This window comes from Colobus angolensis, unplaced genomic scaffold (assembly GCF_000951035.1).
Source record: "Colobus angolensis palliatus isolate OR3802 unplaced genomic scaffold, Cang.pa_1.0 Scaffold41, whole genome shotgun sequence".
In the NCBI taxonomy this organism is placed as follows: domain Eukaryota; kingdom Metazoa; phylum Chordata; class Mammalia; order Primates; family Cercopithecidae; genus Colobus; species Colobus angolensis.
In genome coordinates this window covers 16,502,007-16,527,968 of record NW_012117488.1, presented here as the reverse complement: position 1 = coordinate 16,527,968, position 25,962 = coordinate 16,502,007, and the positions used below count along the sequence as shown (strand labels likewise).

Below are 25,962 nucleotides of genomic sequence, written 5' to 3'. Positions count from 1 at the left end.
TGCTATGTGCTTTATATCCATTATCTAATAATAATGCATCATCACAACTAGGCTGTATGACGTAAATAATTATGACTCTTTCCCAGGTGAGATAACTAAGGCTTTGAAAGGTAAGTATATTGACCAAAACAATCTGCTAGTGAGTAGTAAGGCAGGAATTGAACTTGGATTTCTCTAAATCCAAAGTAGATGCTTTTATTATCAAATAAAAATTATCACATTTACAAATTTATTCACCCCGTATTTAAAGGTTTGCATAAATCAAAACAAGACAATATTCGACTTGGAAGATTCAGTCTTCAATCTTCCACAGCTTACCTGTTATCTTGCAACCGTATACTTCAAATCTCATAGATATGCCAGTTTCCCAAGTTGCAGGCTTGATTCGGACGAATCGAGTTATCAGTGGCTTGGGGAATACTGCAACCACAACATCTGTGGGGTTGGTGTTTCCCTGAAAGAGCTGTATGGGGGGAAAAAGTGCTTTTCTTCAGCAGAGGTTTTGAATTTAAATCCAAAAGTGTGTTTTCACAAGTGGTTGTAAAAAGTATTTACAATTTCAGCATTGTCAATCAAGGATGAGACAGCGTTAATAACCTGCCATGTTAATTTTTTCAATTAGCAATCAGAATGATGTTTAATATAGAATACTGTCCTAATCATCGATTCAATTTTCTGAGAGGCTAGAGCCTTTAAAAGCACTAATTACATGGATAATATTGATTAAAGAATGCATACTATTATCTAAAAAGTGTGAAACTATTAACTTTACCAGAGGACCAAAATAATACTGCAGATGTGTCATGGAAACTCACTGTTTGACTTTCCCAAGAACTCCCAGAAGGGATGCTTTTTGGTTTCAGCGTAGGGTCTGGCTTTTTGAAATTCTAGGTTGTGTTTGCAGCTACAGTACTAGGTCAAACAGTGTTCTCCCCTTTGACTTCATTCCTTGACAGAAGATCTTGTCTCCCACACTAATGCGTGACTTTAATCCTTTTTTTGAGTATTGGTAAAATTATGTTTTAGTGGTCAAAGTCAAAACTGAGTTATAAATTATTTTTAACTAAAAATCAGCTTTTCCAGGGCTTGTGCTTCAAGATTGATTGATTGATTCATTCATTCATTGATTTGAGATGGAGTCTTGCTCTGTCAGCCAGGCTGGAGTGCAGTGGTGCAATCTCGGCTCACTGCAGCCTCTGCCTCCCGGGTTCAGGCAATTCTCCTGTCTCAGCCTCCTGAGTAGCTGGGATTACAGGCACCTGCAACCATGCCTGGCTAATTTTTGTATCTTTTAGTACAGATGGGGTTTCACCATGTTGGTTGGCCAGGCTGGTCTTGAATTTCTTACCTCAAGTCATCCACCTGCCTCCATCTCCCAAAGTGCTGGGATTCTGCTTCTAGTTTTAAATCGAGTCATTTTATTCTAAGAAAGATGAGGCATGCGACTGCAAATGTAATGCATGCCAGGCACCAGTGGGTGTTTCCCACAAGGACTAGTGGGGGCCACTCTGCCTGGGTGGGGGAGCTGCAGTAGCATTCTCCAGTATGATCTCTGAGGACTGGAGACTTTGCCATCACAGAATACTCTGCCTACCCTTTCCCGGATTTTACTTCAGCCGTGGAGTGGTGATGTTTCTCAGTTTGGGGCCTCGTGCATTCAGCACCATGCTTCTCTGCACAGCTGGGTCAGACCCCTCGTCTTAGGCTGCATAACTGGAGGATCATGGGGCTCACCCAAGGTGTGCAGCTTCCTCCCCACCTTTCCAGGTGAGGACATGAAGGAGGTCTATGGTTTCCCAAGTCCTGCTCTTCCTCCTGGGAGAAAGGGCTTGTGAAAGTCAGGCTGGTGGTCAAATGCTTTACAGAGTTGGTTGTGGCTGGGTGTGGTGGCTCATGCCTATAATTCCAGAACTTTAGGAGGCCAAGGCAGGAGGACTGCTTGAGACTAGGAGTTTGAGACCAGCCTGGGCAACATAGTGCGACTCCAACTCTCCAAAAAAAAAAAAAAAATTAGCCAGGCATTGTGGTAGTGCATACCTGTGGTCCTAGCTAATTGGGAGATTTAGCTGGGAGGATGGCTTGAGCCCAGGAGTTTAAGGCTGCAGTGAGCTATGATTTCACCACTGCACTCCAGCACGGGTGACAGAGCAAGACCCTGTCTCTAGTTTTGTTTTAAAAAGTCAGATTTTAGCCTGATCTCTCGAGAGAGACTACCTGATATCCTAATTTATCCCAGTCTGTGATGGCCTTTTGATTTCTGCCCTACATCAGCATCTCTCCCTGGAAATCAATCTGTGTGGGAGCATTTTTGTGTGACAAAGAGTAACGGGTAGCTGCCAGGGAAGGAGGGCCCCCAGCGATGGTGCTTCCCTTATGGGGCACCGAGTCCATGTCCGAGAGAGACCAGAAGTCTGGCAGGAGAGCTGTGTGTTCTGGCGCAGGCAGAGGGGAGGTGCATTTTGCTCCCACTGAGGGAGTTTTAAGTTTGCTGAAAATCATGTATTACACACATTTTCTCCAACATGAAGAGAGTTGCTGCAGTTGTTATTGGTCGAAAGCTGCACTCCTGGAGCAAAGTGGGAATGAGGGTAGAGGGGAGTGGCTGAAAGCCCCTAAAGTACAGAGAAAGGTGGCGTGGGCAGCAATCATGAGACTCTAGGTGGATGTTCTAATTTCATTCAGATTCAGCTAAAGTGCTCAGAATAGATGCCAAGCCTTCCTCTCTGCCGACTCCTTCCTTCTCCCTTCTGCCTCTCCCCCTGAAGCCCTTCTGTGTGCCAGGGAGTTCCCAGGGCAAGCTGCGTGCACTGTCAGACACCCCCGGAATCTGTGGGTGCTCTCTGACAGTCCCCCTCTTCTGGGCCATGCAAACAACCAGTGGACAACAGTTGAAGAAAACATGTTGCTGAAATAGCCCTTATGTTTTCTTTTTCTTAACAAAAAATGGTCATGTTGCTATTTCCTTTCATTCCTCTCATCTGCATGCATTCCAGTATAAAGATAATGAAACACCAATTAAGTTTTTCACTTAACATTATTTTAGACCTTTCACCTCATGGTTCTATTTTGTTCTTTTTTTTTTCTCTTCAACCTTTAAGTTTCAGGATACCTGTGCAGGATGTACAGGTTTGTTACGCAGGTAAATGTGTGCCAAGGTGGTTTGCTGCACAGATCAGCCCATCACCTAGGTATTAAGCCCAGCATCCATTAACTATTTTTCCTGATGCTCTCACTCCTCCCACATACCCTGCTACCGACAGGTCTCAGTGTGTGTTGCTCCCCTCAATGCATCCATGTGTTCTCATCATTCAGCTCCCGCTTATAAGTAAGAACATGCGGTGTTTGGTTTTCTATTCCTGAAGTAGCGCTTATTTTAAAAAGAAATGGCCTGAAAGTCTAAGGTCAGCTTTCCCAGCTCTCTCTGGGTTCTTTGGCTGGTAGGTGCCTCATTAGAGTTAGTGATTTTTTATTTCCTTGAACCTAAAGTATGTCTTCGGAAATTTATTCCCAAACAAGAATCAGTCACGAAACTTGGGGTCAAAATTTACTCGATTCATCTCCATGAGCGTTGACTGGGAAGGTTCTTCTTCCCTAGACAAACTGGTTGCATGTCCTCCAGGGCTCAACAATGGCCTTGAACTTGCCTGCCCATAGCATTTTCCTCCTACAGAGCAGCTGTCTATCTGTAGCTGTTTCCATCTTGCCTGCCCTGTCCGAGAGTGGGGGTTTCACTGCTAATCAAAGGGAATTAATAGGTTTTCTCACTTCACACCCAGGAAGCTTTTCTCAGTTCCAGATCCACAAGGAGAAAATCAAGTACACCAAAGCTCAAAAGAGAGACAAGGACAGGTTAATTGGCCTCTTCCCAAGCCCATTATTGCAAGCTACCTGGATCTTTGCTCCTATCCTCATCAGTTTCCTGTGTTTTGCTCGGCCTCCAGGGCAAGCTTTTAATTTCTGGGAGACGGTGAGTGTGAATTCTCCAAAATCTTTTGATTAGAAAATCAGAGCAAGTGTAACTTCAAATAAACAGGCAGGCTGAGAAAAACATCTCAGTTCCAATAAGCTAGGGCAGAGTGCCCAGGCACACAGTGTGGTCTGTGCTGCCTTCTTGGTCGAAAGTAGTACAGAGGTAGTGTGTTATTTGTGTGATCTGAGGGAACACAATGAAATACCTTTGGTTCCATGTGTTCTTACAAGAAGCAGTCAAATGTACTTGTAAATTAGCTTGTGAGCCACAGCAGATAGATGAAAAGATGTTTACTAAAACCAGCTCATTACAGAGAGAAATAATCTATGAAAGAGAATGAAGAAATAGAGGGGGAAAAACAACAAAATCCCAAATTCCTAAGATTCTAAGAGGACAGTGTTTATCCCACGCAGAATCTGTGTCCCTTTGGGAGGCTTACAGCAATTCTTGAGTCTGATACTTAATTTGGCCAGTATTGACTTTTCTTGGAAACATTCATATAATTTCCTCCTGGCTTCTGGATCTGGGAACATGAGACACCTTGGTCAGATTTAAACCTCTAATTGCACTTTTCATTTCAAATCAATTCAAAAATAAACCAGGCCAGACAGAAAGCTGCTAAACAAACAAGTAAAAATTGATCATCCATTTAAAAGACTGCATTGGTTGCCGTGGTGGCAGCCTAACTTACAACAGGTTTGTTTCCTTCTTTTATGGTGATCCAGTCTTCCCCATTGGAGCTAACGTCGATTTTGTAAGTCTTGACATAATATTTCTTCTTGGTTTCTTTTGAAATGGCGCCCTGTGTCCCGACAGCCGTAACGAAGTGCAGAAGGCCCAAGTCCACCTACAAGACAAGTACAAGCATGGTCAGTGCACCATCCCTGCAGCACTGCAACCCAAAGCATCTTTTCTGGTGGGCTCCGTGTTGTGGCTTTCATCCACCTGGGATCAACAGGGCCTAATTCCATCAGGTGTCCATCGTCCCTGACTCCTCCCTTCCATTCCTTGTAAAGAATGGCAAAGTCATGATCAATGTAAACCAAAAATAAAATTCTAAGCCCCCTGACCATCTGAATGGACACCTTGTCCCAGCAAGGGCATTCCAAAGCTAACCTGAAAAACTAGTTCAGCCCATGACAGGACAGTGTGGGGGTCAGACAAACCTCATTATTATACCCTCATCTCTGTTGGAATTAATGATAGAACAGACTCTTTAAGTCTGATAAGAAACATCTGCAACGTATTGTCTCTGAAGCCTGCTACCTGGAGTCTTTACCTGTACGTTATCTTAACCCAGACATTCCTAAGTCTTTAGATAGTAACTTAACTCTTCCAACCAATTGCCAATCAGAAAATCTTTGAATCCACCGATGACTTGGGAGCCCCTGTTTTCAGATGTCCCCCTTTCTGGACCAAACCAATGTACATCTTCTATGTATCTGATTGATGTCTCATGCCTCCCTAAAATATAGAAAACCAAGCTGTACCCAGACCACCTTGGGTTCATGTCCTCAGGACCTCCTGAGATTCTGTGTCACAAGCCACTGCTTACTCGTATTTGTCTCAGAATAAATCTATTCAAGTATTTTACAGAGTTTGACTCTTTTTTTTGACAAAAAACAGCATGGCCCTAAGTTGGTTCCCATTGTTAGGAGGAAATCCAGGAAAAGACCCTTCTCACTGTTGTAACCAGGATTGCTTGAATCCCAGGGGAAAAGAGAAAACTGGATTCAATATCATGTCATTATATTTTCTAAGAGATTAAACATACTTTCCAAACTGCACATTCATATGTGTCATCTTGCAAAGAGAAAATCAAGACAAACAAGATAAACTCACACAATGGATAATGGAGAGGCCTGGACTTGAATTCCTGTCTAACATAATCCCGTTTCCCCTCTGTCTTTGGCATCCTACCTCCTTCCACATTAAATGCAGACTGAAACAATACTGACTTGAAAGCTCTAAGGGTGTTGTGGTTTGGGAGAGGGGCCATAGATTTATAACTTGGGATGGAATAAAGAGAAAGAGGGTAAAGATTTCTGTTTCAGCTTTAGATTTCTTCCCTCCGCACATCTTCCTGTGGCCTTTCTCCTTGCAGCTCAGTTTGAGAGGCAGGTGGATTCCAGGTCATCATGTGGGGGAGACTGATGTCTCCAGGAAACAACTGCTTGGGCTTGCAACCTTCTCCTGGTAAGTTTCCAGTGGGAAAGCTCCTCAACATGACAGCCTCGCCTTCATCTCTCACTAGCCTATCTCATATCCTGAGGGGTGGGGATCTTGGAGGGCATCCGAGTAGTGATGACCAGAGGGTGACTGAAACCTCGAGGGTCTGTGATTTCATCCTGGGGCCCTGTGATGTGAGTGATAAGGAACTGATTTAAGCAGCAAGCACTCCATGTTCCAGGCTCTGCCATCATCTTTAGGCTTCTGGGCCCTCATTTGTGAAATGAAGGAGTGGGATTGGATAACTTGGAAGACTCTTTTCCACTCTGACTTCCTATAATTCCTTCTTTCATATGTGTTAGATGTTTCCAGTAGAGTAGGTTTTTTTTTTTTTTCCTTTAACTCTCCTTATTACCAGCGTTAATAACTAAGAATCATCTTGAAAGAAAACTCATTACTATTTTCTATATAATAGTGATATTTTCCATTTATTTTAATACATCTGATTATTCCTATAAAATTATTTGCTCCATCAATTGTATGCCCAGCTTTATACAGAAGCTTAAAAAAAAGCCCACAAATATATGGCAAATCTTTTTTTAAAGGACACAGAAAATAGTTACACATTACAACTATTAGCATCGACAAGATATTGCAACAGCACCTTGATCATTAGAAGGTTGAGGTGGGCGGATCACTTGAAGTCAGGAGTTCAAGACCAGCTTGGCCAACATAGTGAAACTCCATCTCTACTAAAAATACAAAAATGAGCCCAATATAATGGCACATGCCTATAATCCCAGCTACTCGGGAGGCTGAGGCAGTAGAATCTCTTGAACCCGGGAGGCAGAGGTTGCAGTGACCTGAGATCTCGCCACTGCACTCCAGCCTGGGTGACAGAGAGAAACTCTCACTCAAAAAATAAAATAAAAATAAAACAAAACAAATAAAAAAAGCCCAATCCCTCTCCCAACTTTTGAATCTTGCTTTTCAGTTGCCATATTACAACTCAGTTTTCAGAATACAGTATTTCAATTAATTCTCCAGTGCCTATAGGCCACGATCACTTAAAAGAATTTCCATTTTATGCGTAGCCTGCCTCATGGAGGCATTTTGTCTTTCATGAATTGCTTTTTTTCCTGAAGGCACTTGGAGTAATTAAATCATGTTGTCTACATCCAGGAAAAACAGCACATGGAAACCAATTTGAAGTTATAGAATGCAACAGTAGTAGATTTCATCTGGAAAGGATGGGGCTACCATTCAATGCAAAATAATCTTTATTTCATTTCCCTAGTTTTAAAGATATAAACTCTAGGCTTTGTGTGCTTTCACCGGATTTAAGAGAAAAAGGAACAAGAACTCAATAGAATTTAATATTTTAGAATAATAACAACAGATTTTATAATTTTAATTTAACAAATAAATATTTTACCAGCATATTCTTATCAAGTGCCTATACTTGTTTACCAAAATTTGCATTTGTTTTTCAAAAGTGAACCATGGTACTTTGATGAATGTTTTAAACTTCCTATCTCCCTCATGTACATATTTCAAAAAGGGGAGGTGATTGATGGTTGTCAGATTTAGCAAATAAAAGTATAAAACACCAGTTAAATTTGAATGTCAGGCAAAACCAAATTTTTTTTTTTTAGTGTAAGTATGTCCCGTGCAATATTTGGGCTATACTTACACTAACAACTAATTCATTGCTTACATAAAATTCAAATTTAAATGGATTTTCTGTATCGATGTTATCTGTCAACCCTAAATCTCACTATGCTCCAGACAAACAGGTGATTTTAAGTTGCTGCAGAAACTCTCTGATTTCACAATGCTGCAATCTAAAAGTTAATGGGTACTCTAAAAATGGTTGCTCTGAACAATTTTCACTGTTTTCAAATGCTCTCAGAACACTTAGTGCTTTTCCGACTGTCCATTAAAGTCATGTCCAATGCCACAGCTACTTTCAAGCTGAAGGGTCCTTAAAATCTTGAAGTCCAAGGGAGCATGAAGCAGAGCTATTTAAATAAACTTTTCCTGTCAAACTTACAGATGGCTCTTTAGTTTGGAAATGATTAAATTTCCAAAAGTGTGTATTTAGCTTGGGCTGATTTGAAATAACCCTAGAACTTCATTCCCTGGTTGTCCTTTTTCTACTTTTTAAATTTTGGTTTTTGGAGTTAGATTTAATTACTAAGTAGGAAAGAAGTTAACTGGTGATCAAACAGAAGATTCCTAAGTATTAGGAACAGCTGACATCAGAGGAAGGAGCAATTGACTGGAATTAACTAGTATCCAACACAGGAAAACGTCTAAGGCCGAAGATACAAAGGTCCCCAAAGCATATGCATGAATCACTCATTAAAAAAGAAAGATATTTTCTTTTCTCAACAGCAATGAAATGCATTGGCAACCTCCTCTTGTAATTGTATAGTTTCCTGCTGTGTTTAAAACTCTGCAGATTCTCTTATTTACCACACAGGGATATTTGAAATTTCATTTCATTTTTCTCCCTAAGATTATTGCCCGTGGATTTAGTAAGGATAGATGACAACCTCACAAAGTGATTAGGATTGGGGCTTGAACCACTGCAATTAAAACCAAATAGTACCCAGAACTCTAACAACATACAGCCTCTCCAGCACCATGCAACCCTCACTGCTAAGACCGGGGAAATTCTTTCCACGAGTCCTTTCTCTTAATGCCTTAGTGGAATTCTCTAACAGGGATCTGCCTTCCACTCTCAAGTGCCTGAGAGAGTTTGAGGGGAGACAAATAAAGTCCTGCCTCATAAGCACCACTGCTCACACTGCTGGTGTCTGTGTCAGGAGACCTAGAAAGACTTCATGCCTTGGTATTCATATCTGAAGAGTTCTGGAAGACACCACCCCCAAAATTTGCCACTTTGGCATGAAGATTATTTTGAGTTGAAGGCAATCGAGAATCAACAGATGCAAGAATTCTATGCCCTCCCCTTCTCTGCCTAAAAGCAGGGCATACATTTCCCGTAGGGAAGGTGGTGTAAATTTTCCCCCTCTCCTCTACCAGGATGAAGACAGCAACACTTATCAGTGGAGACAGAGATAAAATTTGCATAAACAAATCTTACTAAAATAACTCTTATTTTCCATTTGTTTCCTCTATATATATGTGTGTGTGTGCATGTGCGTGTATATATATGTATCTCCTAGTCACGTTCCTACAACTTATCCACCCTAGAAGCCCAAATCCTCTTTCTTTTCTCAAGTCACTTATCCATGACTTATCACACATTGCTAAAATAGTGTATAAGCATCTGAATCTATTTCTTTGGGTTTTTCATTTCTTTTCTGTAAGGCTTCTGTGCATGTAAAATTTAAAGTATTAATGCCTTTTTTCCTGTTAATCTGTCTTTTGTCAGTTTAATTTGCAGGCCTCAGTTGCACCACCTAAAAGAGGAGATGAAACGTTTTCTGCTTCCCCTACAAGCCTTTCTCACTGGTGTAGCTGTCTCTGCTAGTCATGGTACTGGCTTCAATCTACCTTGTTGGCCTCTCCTGCTACCCCTCTCTCTCTCCAAAACTGTACCACCCAGCCATATTATAATATTTGTTGCTTGTAACAGAATATAAGCCTTTTCTATCTGCATGTCTTGACATAAAAAGTTCCTTTGCCCCAAAACAACCTCTGTCTGTTTTTTGACTGGAAATGATTTTTTCCTCTTTTTGGCCTAGTAGGCTAAATCCCTTCATAGCTCATATCTCCATCACTGAAGATATTTTTTTGCTGTACCTCCTTCTAGATTGCTGTGTGGATTTCCTTTGAAAAGCATCTATTTTTCCATACAGAAAAGTAATAAATGCCTACTGAAAATTCATAAAATGCAGTAAAGATGATAGAAGAAAATTAAATCTCCCTAAGACCATCATTAGGAAATAATTACCAATCGTAACCTTTCAGAGTTTCTTTTCCCATGCAAAGTACATGTGAATATTTGTGTGCATGTTTTTACTTTGAAAAATAAGGTCATATTACCTCTATGCCCCATAACTGGCTTTATGATGGAGCTCTATAGATGTTCTAGTGCCACTACTATTTTTTCTACATCATAATTTTTAGTGGCTGCAAATATTTAGGTATTGGATCTGACTCAACTGGATTGACGTTATTCAGTGAGCACTTAATAGTGCTTATCTGCTAAGTTCTGTATTAAGTTGTTAGAATATAAAGAGCAGTAAGCGTGTGCAAAACACAAACCCATGATTACCATACAGACATGTACACATGCAGCATCAAGGGAAAGGTAAACAATTTAACAGAGAAATGGAGGTAGGGGGGATTGGAGATTTTCGTAGCTGACTTCTATGCTCAAGATGGCTATGGAGGGATACACAGTAGGAGCTTGTGAGTGGACACAAAGGGAAAGACTGTTCCAGGGATGAGAAGGAGCAGAAATGGCAGAGATAAGCAGGAAGAAATAAGTGAATGAAATCATGGACACTAAACAACCTATTATGTTTCCCTCACCACTACTGATGTTATTTGTCAAAAAATGTATTGCTCTCTAAAGAATATGAGATCTGGTTGTTTTGAAGTTGAAATGATAAGCAGTCATAAAACCCACTCCGAATCAAACACTACGCATCATCTTGGTGGCTTAGCTTTTTGAATCATGCTAAGTTCTCATCAACGTCACATGCTAATAGGCAAGACTGGAGACCCAGGACAAGCAGCTGGAAAGAAAAAAACACAACCCAGAGTACTTCTGCACAATGCCGCCCCTCTATGTTTTGGAGAGTTCATCGTCTTAAACAATACTTCCTTTCTTTCCATAAAAATTCAGATATACAATAACCATAATTAAGTAACCTGCTTTCCCTCAACCCAATCAGCTCCGCTCTAATCACCATTTTCTTATTTTGAAAGAATATCATTATTTCACAGCTGCTTTATTTTTAATTAGAAGATGGATGTGATTTCACATCTGAGTTGGATATACTTCTGTTTGACATTAAGGGTGATGGTGAGGGGGTGTGATGATGGCAGTGGGCAGGGATGGAATGGAACATCAAATACATTCACTGAAATTGTTGAACGTTTCCCTCTGTGTGTGTGACAAACATAAACATCTGGTACTTATCGATGGCATGTAGACTATTTTACAGAACTTTATCAAACTCCTTTTGAGTTCTAGTGGCCGCTGTCTTTTTCTTTTCTTTTCGTTTCTTTCTTTCTTTTTTTTTTTTTCGAGACAGAGTCTCACTCTGTCGCCTGGCCGGAGTGCAATGGCAAGATCTCAGCTAACTGCAACCTCCACCTCCCGGGTTCAAGCGATTCTCCTGCCTCAGCCTCCAGAGTAGTTGGGACTGTAGGCCCCCACCATCGTGCCCATCTAATTTCTGTATTTTTTTTTAGGAGAGACAGGGTTTCACCACGCTGGCCAGGCTGGTCTTGAACTCCTGACCTCAAGTGATCCGCCTGCCTTGGCCTCCCAAAGTGCTGGGATTACAGGCATCAGCTACTGCGCCCAGGTGGTGGCCACTTTCTAAGTTACAATACATAGCGCCGTCGGCAGAAGTGACCCAACACAATATGGGTATGAAATTCTAACACTGGTGGTGGAAAGTCTACCCACATCTTACTTTCACACTGTGCTCCACTCACAGTGAGAAGACCTTGTTAGCAGATACAGAAGAGGAAATCCCAAGCCTTTCCTTTTGGGTGGTGAGAAATGCGTGACTAGAAGAAAACAGGTTTCCCCACCACTTCTAGGGGTGAAGGAGTGATGTTGTAGCAGTTCCTGGGTGGTGAACCCCCATCTCCCCACGGCATTGGGTTCTGCCATGCTCCCAACTTACTCTTTGTTGTAAGATATCTACAGGAACCATCCGCATGTACCACATGGCCTTAGTACTGTCTTAATAATGACAGGAAACACATTCCTCAGACAAAGAGAAGCAAGGAGAAGCACACATTTTACCAGGAATCACTTGAGGACAAAGCAGCATGTGTAGTAAATCATGTAGCAAATCTTTGCAAACTGCTGGTTAAACACCAGCACGCAGCCTTCCAGCCATGAAATGAATATCACTGCTTTCTATAATAATACATAACCAACCAATATTGGTAATGTCATAACGTGGAAAGCCTCATTTCTAAAATGAAAATCTGTCTTTCTCAATAAAATACTGCCCATTGAGCTAGCACTGGCAAGGGAGCGTTTACCAGCTTTTAACACTCCCAAGGCAGGTCAATACAAGGGCCTGAAAAAATAGAGGACAAAGAGCTGAGGTCTGATTAAAAACAGGAAAATATTTTTTGAGGGGGAGACTGTCGGATTTTCTTTGGGGCATCTCTGATGACTCAAAGAGCTGTTTAATTCATCACTTGACACTACAAGCTAAAGAAAATATTTTTAAGCAATTGTCTCATTTCCTTAGATAAAGCACATGTTTTTTGACAGAGCCTGGGCCTGTGAACATCAGTGCTATTCTAGGCTCTGTGGGCTTAACTCACAGTACCTGACCATTGTGCTCATTAATTTAGGATCCTGGACTTCTTACTGTTACGAATCTGAATGCAGTCGCTTTAGAGTTAGTGACATAACTCCCTATCTCTTTCTGTGTTTTGTCCCTATGGTGGTATTACCTAGAAAAAAATCCTGATGGCTAAGGCTAAAATTACCATTAATAACCAGAAATTCACGGTGCAACCTCTACATGTTAGGTATTTTATGAAGGGTTAAATTCATATACAGTGTCTCAATTCTTACAACAATCATACAAGGGACGTTTTATGGACAAAGAAACAGAGGAACAAAGTGATACGTACCTTTCTCAGAGTCACATGACTTACCAGTGTTTGACCCAGGACTTATACCCTAGATGAGACTCGTGGCCCATGTATGAGCCGCTACACCCATGCTATTCCCCAATTCATATTTTATAACCATAATGATTGGAAAGATAGTTTATAATTTCTCAGTAATAATAATTAAATCCAACAGTTTTTCTTTTTGGAGATTCATTATTTTATATAATTATAAGGAATATGAAATAATTTCCGATTGTGTTGACTATCAATTGAACATTAGCACTTGCTACTGAAAAGTAAAACTTTGTAAATAATTTATTCACGCTGTTGAAAAACAAAATGCTAGCAATGAATCATTTTGAGCAAAGGATAACAATGAAACACTTTAAAATTCGGGGAAAGAATAAAAATACCCAAGTAGAAGAACAGTGCAAGCTAGGAAAAATCTCACGAATTTTCTTTTAGTCTTCATTGCCTGAATTAATCCCTTTTTCCATAGTTAAATTAAAGGAGAGCATTTTCCTGCATGGAAACAAACAAAACCTTTGCTCATAGTAAAACAGTCCCAAGTGAATGAACTGATGAATTTTCCTACCAGAAGACTTGATCCAGCCAGTTAGAATAACATGAGATAAGGCTGCAACAGCACAGAGGCAGTGGAAGGGCTGGCTTCCCTGACTGCCACTGCAGTCACAGCAAAAGAACAACAAGAAAATGAGTAAGAAAAATGAAGTCCCCACATAAGGGCTGACCTCCGTCTCTTTTGGCAGATGAAAGGATATAGTGCTTACATGGGCTCTGGCACATCTGGATTTATAGCACATTCTCCCACTCTCATGTGAATTTTTCTTTTTGCATAAATCAGGAGCAACTAATTAAAAAAGAAATATTTAATTCTGACATGTTCTTTGAACTGGAGTCCCATCTGGTTCTGTTTGAATAGTAAAATCTGCTGTAGTTGTTAAAATTGGCAAGTAGCATTGTCCAAAAGAAACAAAAGGGACTCAATGCAGCAGGTTAATACTCCAGCATTTCAACTAGAGACATTGCCAGAATCCAGCTACCCAAATCGCTCCAATCTGGAAACCATAAAGATCAAATGTGAAGGTGAAGAATGCCATTTTTGGGTGGAGTCACTACCACTGCTCTACGTTTTCTTAGTGTGATGGAAACAGCATCAGGCTCTGAAAGACCTTTGTTTGAGAGTGATGCATGGAACTGTGGCAAGCCACCAGAGAACGCTCAGCTTATTTTATGAAACACATTTAAGACAAATACAAGAAGCCAGTCTTCATGCATTTGATGCAAAACCTGAGGGCTTTTTTCCTCTTCCACATTATCTGGAGCAGATATAACTGTATTCACCAAAACCAGACAAATATTCCATTTATATTCCTCTCTTACTTGATAAACCTGTACAAATCTGGACACCAGGACACAATACATTCTGATAACAAAGAGGGAGAAAATGAAATGGTGCTGGGGTTTCTATACACTCTGAAATACAAGTAATCAACATCTAATGCAATTTGAAACTCTCATGTAGAGTCAAAGAGAATGGCTGATTACATCTCTATGCTTTAGAAAGGATTGTTTTACATTTTTAAGACATACACCAACCTGTCAAATCTTTTCTTCTTTAAAATAAAGTCTTTTCCTTCAATGGCATGTTAACTTGCAGATGAATACCTGGGAAACCTTTAACAGCTTGGTCAAAAAGATGACATTTCAATGTTCCCTCCTCCCCTTCCTACAAAGAGACTTGGGAGTTCTTGCCAGGCAGTAAAAGACTCAGGGACTTAATACTTTTAATTAACATTTTTTGAATGCTTATTTGTAAGTTACATTTAATTTAAACCTGAGCCTAATCCTTTGATTTGGAAAGAGGACATGCTGTCAGAACAGACCAAATGTAATCCCTAATAATTTGGCTAAGATTTTAACTTAAAAACTTTCTGATAGAAATTGCCTAACTGAAATTTCTTAACAGAGAAAAAACAAGCATGCTACAGTTTTAAAACAATGATAATCAGTCTCAAATATGTATACATGGGATGAGAATCTTCCAGTTAAGAACCTCATAGGAGAATCAGAGCATGTGCTTTTGCTAGATTGGTTTACTTAATAAAGAGTTAGCGAGCATGTACTACATAGAAGGCATGGGCGAGTATCGTGCTCTCCTGATATAACTCTTGATTCCATCTGATTGTTTATGTGTAATATCCATGAAAGCTAGGAAAGTATTCTTCTAGTAGAAGACTGAGAGGGTAGGAATTGCATGGGTTAGGTAGGCAAGAGAAACGTTTGGGTTCAGTGCTGCTGATCTCGTTGACTGTGAGGATATAGCTCTAGATATCCTTCCTATAAGATTAAGTAGAGTGTGTATACAGGTCTCTCGCTCCTAATATTTGTCAGCCCTAAAACAAAGAGGGTAACAGTAATAGAAGAATGAGTTAATGGCTGGTATGGATTACAGCCACTTTGAGACTTGGTAGCAGAATCGGTGATCTCTGCACATAATTCAGTAGGACTGTATTATGTTGATAAAGTATTGCTGACGATTATTGTTTTTGTTACTATTAAAAACTTCTCTGGGGCAACCATGATGTGTCAGGTATTTTACTAAGTGCTAACTTCCTGTCCCTCATCTTACATTTTCTCAACTGTCCCTCAGACAGGTTTTATAGATAATGAAGCTGAGACATAGCGCAATTAAGACCTTTTTTTCTCTTTTTTCACACTCCTGGTCTTTCTGAGCAATTATTACCTCTGCTCGGAGTCTAGCAACTGATAAACTATGGAGCTCAGAGTGTCTGCTCACACAGCTGCATCCCAAAGCCCAATCATGGAGCTTCACACATCGTAGCCACTCAAACTAAAAGTGTGAAATTACAGTAAACTGAAGGATGCCAAGTATCCTGATAAAAGCATTTAGTCCATTAAATCCAACACGCATTTGCTGTATGCCAGGATCTGGAAGCACACAAGCCTATATGGCAGTAATGATGTTATGAGACTGAAAGTAAAAAGTGTCAGCCTAATGATAAGTGGGGCATTATCGGATTCAGAAGAAGGGAAAATTACTTGTGGAAGGGGCTAGAAAGGGCTTGATGGAAAACAGGTCGTTTGAACCATTCAAAGTAGACCTCATAGGATTGGGGGTTGGACTTTTGTTGGGGGGAAGCAGAAGCGGCCAGAGTTGATGAACTGATGGCAGAAGAAAAATAAGAATAAAAAGTAAAAAATAAAAAAATAAAAAAACCCACCCAATTGCCTACATTTGAAAATATTTGCTATGAATGTTTTTCTTTCTTTTTTTGAGATGGAGTCTGGCTCTGTCGCCCAGGCTGGAGTGCAGTGGTGGATTTCAGCTCACCGCAACCTCCACCTCCTAGGTTCAAATGATTAGAGTTGCTGGGACCACAGGGGTGTGCCACCATGCCCAGCTAATTTTTGTATTTTTAATGGAGATGGGGTTGTGTCCTGTTGACTAGGTAGGTCTCCAGACCTCAAGTGATCTGCCCACTTTGGCCTCCCAAAGTGCTGGGACTACAGGCGTGAGCCACCATGCCTGGCCCAATGAATATTTTCCTTCTATCTAGTATCTCATGGCAAAATTCCTTTGGAGAGCAAAGATAAGTGTCCTCCCCCACTGCGCGCACACACACACACACACACACACACACATACACACACACACAAATACGCACGTGCACGCACATGCACACACACACATTTTGCACGGGCCTTTGTGTAGTCCAGGAGTCTAGGCTGTGAAGTGTTTGGCTAATGACAGAAGGGCAATGAAATCTTCTTTGTAGGTAAGCTTGAAGTTCATGATCATGCACTACACTGTTGAAGTAATTCTGCTAAAATGTGTGGTTTCACTGCCTCTGGGAGTCCAAGCATTCCTGGGAATGAGACAAAACCTCAATCTGCATGAGTCAGCAAGACTTCTCTCTTGAGTCTAGCAGCACACACTGCAGCTCCTACCCTCTGTGGATGTCTACATTTAAAATAAAACCTGTCAATGAAATGGCATAGAAACTGCGCATGCTTTCTTTAGAGATTCACGCTTCTGTTGAAATCACACTGTTCTCGCCTCAAACATTTAAGGAGAAGTTCATGAGCTCAGAGCATGATCTTCTAATGATGGGCAGTTGCGTTTCTAATATCCAGCCCAATGTGGAGAGAACTTGATGTGTGGCGATTATTCATTCACAATACAAATAAGTGCTAGGTGCTTGGATGAAAGGGAGTGAAGGTGGTAAGATTCCTACCCTCTAGATAGTGAAGGAAAAAGTCAAGTAAACAGTAAATCACAATACAGAGTGAACAGACTGCATTAAAATGAATCAATGTATTCTGGTACAACAGAGAGAAAACTGGGGTGATGCAGGCAGCATATGGTGGAAAACAGCACAGATCCCAGAAATCGTTTTATAGCTTTGACCTGCGGGAGTGACCTGGATAATGTTAAGCAAGTTACTTAGTCCATTCAAGTCTTAGTTTCCTCTTCTCTCGAACAGAAATGCCAATGCTTACCTCATTTAGTCATTCTGCATGGCTATTATGAAAATCACGATGATGCATATATACACATATTAACCATAAGAATGTGACCTAATTTTTTTTACCTAGTCTTTTGGGTAATTGGAGTGGGTGCCTACGTGTGTTTGTGTGCGTGTGGGTGGGTGGGTGAGTGTGCATAGTTTTGCTGGTAGTACCTAGATTATAATTCCTTTGAAGGGGAGAGAGTCTCTTTCACTTTAGGCCAGGCACGGTAGCTCATGCCTGTAATCCCAGCACTTTGGGAGGCTGAGGCAGGTGGATCACTTGAGCTCAGGAGTTCAAGACCAGCCTGGGCAACATGGCGAGACCCTGTCTCTACAGGATATAAGAAAATTAGCCAGGTGTGGTGGCATGCTCCTGTAGCCCAGCTACTTGGGAGGCTGAGGAGAGGATCACTTGAGCCTAGGAGGTCGATGATGCAGTGAGCTGCAATCGTGCCACTGCACTCCAGCCTGGGCAACAGAGGAAGATCCTGTCTCAAAAAAAAAAAAAAAAAAGAAAAGAAAAAAGGTGTCTTCTTCACTTCAAATTCACCTATTTTCACATATAGTGGCTAATTCTTAACAGATGCTCAATAAATGTTTGTTGAATTTAAATTTGATGTTATGTAAGTCTGGCATTGCCAGCAAGATCTGAAACTCCTTTCCTCCAAACTGCCTGTCATTAAAGTCAGTGTTAAGGTGTTTGAGCAACTGACTTGTACCCTTAAACTAGGAATGTGGCTACTCTTACCTTAGCATTTCTAACTGCAAATATTATAATGAATCATAAACTTTCTAGTCCTTTGAAGAGTCCACTTAAAACTAGAGTCTGCTGACTGATGAGTTTCACTGGCTAGGTCCACACCGTGTGAAGTATTCCTTTTTATTTATTTCTCAGATGACATCTCCCTAACTTAATAGTGGTTCTCTTCCAGGAGTTAACCCCAAAGGCATCAGGGATTAAACACAATTTTCACTATATCTATTATGCTCTCAAGTACCTCACTCAAACCTCTTCTCAACCTTCTTATTTTAGAGTTAAGGTTATTTGCAAGCATGACGTCTGCAGGATGTTTATGTATCAGATGTTTATCTACCTGGTATCTCAGACTTCTCCCATACCCTTCCTGTATTTTTGAAAATATAACAACATCAGAAATTGACTGCATCACTAGAGTGACTGCATCACCATGGTTTTACCGAATTAACATACGATCTTTTATAAGTTGTTGGAATTGTAGCTTTCTGTGGCTAGGAAATGAATAAAGACTTCAGATCTTTTGCAATCTTTGTGTTTCTTTGTCTCATGGTCTTTGAGAAGCAGCCTCACAAGAAAAAAAAAAGCCTCATGGAAGAAGTCTTGGAGGTGGCTGCGCAACGAGGCAAGGATGTCTGACACGTTTCCAAGGTGCAGTTATTCTCACACACACACACACACACACACACACACACACACACACACACACACTTCTCTCCAGGCTTTCAGCAGTTTAAAGAAATTTTCAAACCTAAAATACCAGGAAAGTATTAAATAGCATGTACAGGTACGGTGTATTTTGATTTTTAAAGTGGTTATACTGTGCTACCCATAAAGTTCTATCTGCACTATTGGGGTGATTTCTAAGTGACTCAAGATAAGCACACACTTTTACTCAAACAGCATCTGTCTATTCCAGTACAAACAAATGCCTTGTTGATTATTGGTTTTGCAGTTAATCACGCCTTTAATTTTTCTACCTTCCCCTTTAAACTTGGTTTCAAAAACAAACACAAGGATGAATTTCTGGAAACTAAAGACTTGCAGATGAGGGTGATGGTCTAAATCAGTCTTTTGGCCTATAAAGTTTGACAGCATCTTTTTACACCAATTTTCCATGTATTTCCTGGTGATCTAGGTGGGCCTCTCCTGGTAACGAGAGTTTCCTGTGCTGATGGAGAACTTGGAAGTGCAGGTGTCCAAAGAAACTCTCCTTGGCATTAAAAATCCTGCAAGGAGCTGATGGGATTACTGAGATTAAAGTCGGCCGCCAGCCTAAGGTTATAACGAATGCTACCCTGGAGACAAGAACGAAGAGAAAGAACAGGCTGCCTAGGTACAGCTGGTTGTCAGAAATTGTGGGTAAACAGTTAGTCTCTGAAGGAATGCCAATCATTCCTGAGAACAGATGAAATGAACTTCTCAATTTAATATTTGGTCAACTGCGTTTCCCTGTTGGAAGCTTACCATTCAGCCAGGAACTGTATATGCTGATTTGTTTTTGAAGCTCACATTAAGGGGATGGGGAAAGCTTTGCAAAAATGAATTTTCAAAGAACAACTCTACAAGAAAATCATGTGTAATTAGAATTCACAGCAGATGTTTGGAACTGAGCAAAGGCCAGCCTAGGGCAGGAGAAAGGCAGTCAAAATACAAATGCCATGCATGGAGGTAGAAAATGAAAATGAGGAAGGAAAAAATGTTACCCAGTTGTCTGTGGTTTCTGTGCTCCTCCTGGGAGAAAGGGGCAAAGCATAGCATTATTCTGTGCTCTGAAGACATGTACTCCCTTTGCCATCCAAATACTGTCAGTTGACAGAACTCAAATCCTTTTCATATTCCAGAAAAAAAAATCTATCAATACTAATTTCGTGCATTTCAGCCAGGGTCACACAACGGAAAAGATGCATCTGTACAACAACTTTCAAACCATAGGAGGACAAACACAGATGTCACACTAACTACATCATGTTAATCCTCTCCTAGCACTGCCTGAAGTCCTTAACGTAATGGAAGCTGTGGCTCACATCATTCCACTGGAACCGTTCTTAACACACGGTTGGATACCTCTATTTCAACCACATACTTGGAGGTGACAAGAGGTGAAATGCTTTTTTGGTGGACATGGCTGTACTGTTGTATGTGTGTGGTGGTGTGTGGGGGGTGCGTTAGGGAAATCTTTGACAGAAAAAAATAGGGCTAAGGCACATGTTTGGAAGGGTTAAAAAAAAAAAAGACATTCCTTTCATACAATCTTTCAGGTTTTCAGAGCAATAGAAATCCTCTCACATTGCCATCAGTTTTAGACGCAAAGTTAAGGATTAAAACATACCACTTTGAACGATTTTAATACATTGCCAGTATTGAAAAAGAAATGAACTGATTCTAGGCCGGGCGCGGTGGCTCAAGCCTGTAATCCCAGCACTTTGGGAGGCCGAGACGGGCGGATCACGAGGTCAGGAGATCGAGACCATCCTGGCTAACACGGTGAAACACCGTCTCTACTAAAAAAATACAAAACTCTAGTCAGGTGAGGTGGCGGGCGCCTGTAGTCCCAGCTACTCGGGAGGCTGAGGCAGGAGAATGGTGTAAACCCGGAAGGCGGAGCTTGCAGTGAGCTGAGATTCGGCCACTGCCCTCCAGCCTGGGCGACAGAGTGAGACTCTGCCTCAAAAAAAAAAAAAAAAAGAAAGAAAGAAAGAAAGAAACTGATTCTTAATCTGTTTGAATTATTTTTAATAAAATATTTTAATCTGGATGAATTTTATATGAGAAACATAAATATTCTAAATCTAGACACTTTAAAGAAAGATAAGTAGATAAATAGATGTTTGTATTAAACCCTTCTGGAAGAACAGCAACATTCTTCCACTAAGGAAACTGGAATACTGTATTATAGAAGTTGATAGTCGGAGCTGAATTTCATCATAGAGAGGGTGAATCCCAAATCACCTTTTCCTGCCTCCTTTTACTCCTCCCCAGAAGACACGGGACTGTCCAGATGAAGGTCATGTAAGATGCTCAGTAAATGAATTCAACTATTTATAAGTGGTTGATTTTAGAGGAAATAGCATGTTAAATGAACAAAAGTAATGTCTGATTTTTCTTTATGTGGTAAATGACTGTTAAATAAATGAATTCTTGCATCTTTATATTGGAGTTTTCCAAATACATAACAGCATCCTTATAAATATATACAATATTTAGAAACTACATTAAAACTAAAGAAGTAATATAATGTATGTGCTGTAAAATGTTGCTGATTGAGACTGGCAATGATTAGTTTTGATTTGTAAAGGTATGTTAAATAACTAGGCCAGTAAAATTCTGCATGTTACACCCTCATTTTTTAAGGTGGAAAACTTCAGAAAATTATTTTCTCTTCTCCCCTTAAACTCTGTGTACCTCCAGAAGTATCAAAAAACGTTTCTTCAGTATTTCACATTTCACATGATTTTCTAACTTCTTTTCATTGTCATGAGTATTTCCCACTAGAAATGTGATATTTCATTTCCAGATCCTCAAACTTAAGGCTCTGTGAAATTTCTTGCACCTGTAGCCATTAGCCTTTGGGTCTACCTGGGTCTCGGTCTTTTATCCTGAGATGGGATCTACTGCATCAGCTTTAGCCCTAGGTAAACACACCAAGGCTAGATGGATAAGACAACTATAATGAGTTTCTTCATACAGCTGGATCCCTGGCTCTGCCTTTTCTTTTCTTCTTTCTGGGTTAGTATTATGGCCTACAAACTACTCAGAATGGAACAGGGTATTTGTCTTCTTAAGGAAGGAAAAAATAGCAGATTTTGGCAGAACTTTAAGGTGTGAACAGTCTGTAATGGTGGGTAAGCCCATGCCTTACAGATATTTCCTTCAAAGACTGGAGGGACATGAAAGATGAACCATCTGGGCTTCATCTTATCTTCCCCAGTGGGCTGCACTTTCTTACAAGATAGCACAAAAGGACCAAGGAAAAAGGCCCTGCAAGTGAAGTTTCTATGTGAAATCCCCAGAGGAGCTTCACGATGAAGCCAACCTGAACAATTATTTGATCTAAGAAAAAAAAAATCTTGTTAATTAAAAAAATTTGCTATGTGCTGCCTCACATAATTATCAATAGTGTTTGAGACAAATTCCAGCTATACTCCATATACTTATATTTTCATCGTACACAAGCTCAGGGTACTAGCTGATTGAATAAATTTATTTTTAATAGAATCACAGAATTTTAAATGCTTGAAACAACCCAAGCATCTGTCTGGTCCAATCTCCCATCCCCTGGAGAATTTCCTCTATAGCATTCTCAGGCTTGCTAAAAGAATAAAGGAGCTTATTTGTTTGTTTTTCTAGATCCAAAATATGTAGTTAGAAGTTTAAAGCATTGGAATTGTAGGAAGAATAAAACTTTGGTAGAATTGAGACATCTCATTCTCCTGAAGGAAGGCAATTAGAATAATGCCATAAATGCATTTTAACCCCTTGGGGTAAACAGAGCTGGGAAAAAAATGCCCAAGTCACATGCACAAGTGCATATGTGATCATCCTCAATCCTAACATGTGTAATTAGTCTCAAACACTCTGTTCAGTAGTTGGAAATATAAAAGCATAATGCATTTTATTACTATTGGGATTTATAAAATATTTTAAAATTTAATCTACTTTCTTCCCTTTATTTGAATCTTGAATTGAATGAGATTAGATGGCTAAGGGAGGGAGGGAAGGAGAAGGAGAATGGAGAAGGAGGGTGGAGGTGTGTGTGTGTGTGTGTGTGTGTGCATGCATGCTTGTGTCTGTCTATGTTTCAGATCAGCATCCAAAATTGCTATTCTGACATGGATCAAAATTGCCATTTTGATGTGGTGCTTTCAAATGGTGCATTAAATGAGAACTACACAAGGGTATAAAATCCTCATCCACACCAGGGATTTGGAATTTCCAGGGTTCAGCTCTCTCTCACCTTTGGAGAAGGTGGCTGTGGATGTGCTAGAAAAGTTTTAACATATGGGTTCTGCTAATTCTGAAGAACACATATTTTTTTTGCTCTGGTGCTTTCAAATTATGATATGAAAGTATTTAAAGCTTAGGATTTGGTGTGTTACCTTACACACGACACAAATGTAGCCATTGCTCCTAAATGTGAACATTAATGCACTCTGTAAAAGGTGCAATTATTACCGCTGGGACAGAAATCAACAAACCCCACCAAAGGAATTTCTTAAAACTGCTATCATAAAATCTGTGCATGTTATGGATTTCATTAACATTTTACTCCCTGAGGATTCCCAATTGTATAATAACAGAAGTTCTTTAAATTTTAAATACCACAGACAGGAACAGCCTTTCATCCAAAACAGATGTGAAACCATCAACCTTACCTCCTTATTGGTCCGCAGATATGAAACTAGTTGGTAATTGATAGCTTTTAATGTGTTGCTATTTAGGTTACAGAAGTGGAAACTTAATATTATCTTTCCCATGAAAAGATAAGTTATTAACCAATAGACAGCCTTTTCAACCACAATTCTTTCCTCTTGATTATATTTGAAGTTAAAAAAAAAAAAAAAACCCAAGAACTGTCTGATTTACATACCACATAAAAACAAAACTAGGTAGACAAAGGTCGGTGACATCCAATGTTCATGTGTCAAAGAGCTAATTTCAGTCTTATTTTGCCTGAATCTTGTCAATGGTAATTTGCAATTTTATCCTGTGCTTCCTTTTCTTAATCCTGTCCTTATTAGTGCATTTTGAGACCCAATAGTACAGCATTCTAAAATAACATCTGTATTTATTTAGCTAAAAACAGTTCATGTTTAAAAGCTAAAAATAGGGAAGCCTAAGATAAATAAGCAGGAAGGTTTATGAAGCTATTTTCCTGCATAAGGTAAACAAATACATCTGTATTTTTGGAAAACAAAAGAGCTACGGTTCTGTTCAAATAATGTCTACAAGCAGTCTAGAAGTGATAAAAGCCAGCCAAACAGCAATGAACTTTTTCTTTCAAAAGGATGATTATATGAAAAAAAATGACTTGATTAGAATTTCAGGATCTACTATGCCAGTGGTTTTCAAGTGAGGGTGATTGTTCCCTCAATAGGATATCTAGCAATGTCTGGAGACAGTTTTTGGGTTTTATGACTTACGTGTGTATGTATGCTATGTGCTTCTAGTGAGCAGAGGCCTGGGACACTGTTCAACATCCTATCTTGCACAGGTCAATCCCACCAAAAGAGAAAGATTATGCAAATCAAAATGTCAGTATTGCTCAGACCAAGAAACTCTGCTCTAGATGTAGTCCAACCATGTAAGTTAAAGCTTCTGCAGTGATTGTTCAATTTCATAAGCACCATTTGCCAGTCAGCAAATAAGTAGGGGTAGGCTCAGGTTTAAACACACTTACATGGTCTTCAGGACACCAGTCTCAAAAGAGACAGAAATCCATTTTCATCTTGTTACAATGGAGTAGGAACAGGGATGCTAAGATTCTAGTCCAGGTTCTGTCATTAGCTTTCTCTGTGGTCTTTCAAATCACTTAACCTCTGAACTTATGCAAAATAAGGGATTTAGACAAAAGGATGCCTGTATCCCTTTTAGTCTTAAAGTTGAGATATCCCTGAAAGAAAAAAAAATTATTCTCTAGACTGTAACTATAAGTGTTTGTTTCAAATAGACGCTGCATCAAACAATAAGAAACCAAAAACTGTAAGTACAATGGAAAGTTGATGCTACACAGGTAATTTATTTGTAAGAGTAATTCTGCCTGAACAGTGGTGGTTCTTGAAGAATTGTCTTTTCGGTGATGCTTCATCATCAAAATCTAAGAGGCTTTTTCAAATATACATTTTCCTTAAGGTGTGCTGACATGAAATTAGTATAATCATTGGACTGATTTTTTAAGCTGAATTAATTAGTCAACTTGACCAAAATGGTTAAAATCATCTTGGTAATTTTTTTTTTTTTTGGTAATTTCTACAAAACAAAACAATTGGTTAAAAATATGCAAATAATCATCTCTCATGTGTGCACCTGTTTTCCCCAAATCATATCCTCCTTAAAAATCAAACAAACAGACAAACAAAACCACTTAGAATTTAATCCATCTCTACCTACATACTCCCTTCAAATGACTTCCTGTGATATAAAAAGCCATGGTCCCAGGACGACATTAGGAAACGTTCCTCAGGACACCGTAGATTTTGGAACAGACTTCCTGGGTGGAAACTCAGTCATAGGTAACAGGCCTCTGCTTTGTTAATTGTTAGTGTGTAAAGCGTTGATTTTATGGAGGAAGTAGAAGTCAATGCAGAATCAGGGTAAGCACCAAAAGCTCACCTTGGGGAATTTTTTTTTTAAAGCAAATTGTCTTCCTTCCAGATGAATGTTTTGGTTGAAACAGCATGTTAGTATTAGTTGCAATAAACACACACACACACACACACAGCACACCTGGGGAATCCACATTCATTTGAACAGCTATATTTTCCCTAGTTTTGCCAACACTGTATTTTACATGCATCATTCCACATTTGGGTAACCCAGTGAGCTATTTTTGTCAGTTCACTACTCACAGATTTATAAAGTATCATTTTAATGTAATTTTGGCAATTTACTAATGATCTGAATGAGTTAATACACTCCCTAAAGTATCTGGTTTATAGGCACACAGTGTTGACAATCAGGATAACCTGGCCCTATCTATGCTCTGGATCAGTCAATTT

The 25,962-nt window shown here is 39.8% G+C and overlaps 1 protein-coding gene across 7 annotated transcripts in view; it reads right to left on the bottom strand.

Annotated features, from left to right (window-relative positions):
- NRP1 (neuropilin 1) overlaps positions 1-25,962 on the bottom strand; it is a 158,134-nt gene that overhangs the window by 43,764 nt on the left and 88,408 nt on the right. For all 7 annotated transcript variants that reach the window (XM_011956184.1, XM_011956183.1, XM_011956185.1 and 4 more), the window contains 2 exons: positions 4,662-4,817; positions 319-463 (listed from right to left, as the gene is read on the bottom strand). In XM_011956184.1, the coding sequence (XP_011811574.1) occupies positions 319-463; positions 4,662-4,817 (301 nt within the window). The remainder of the gene's footprint in view (positions 1-318; positions 464-4,661; positions 4,818-25,962) is intronic.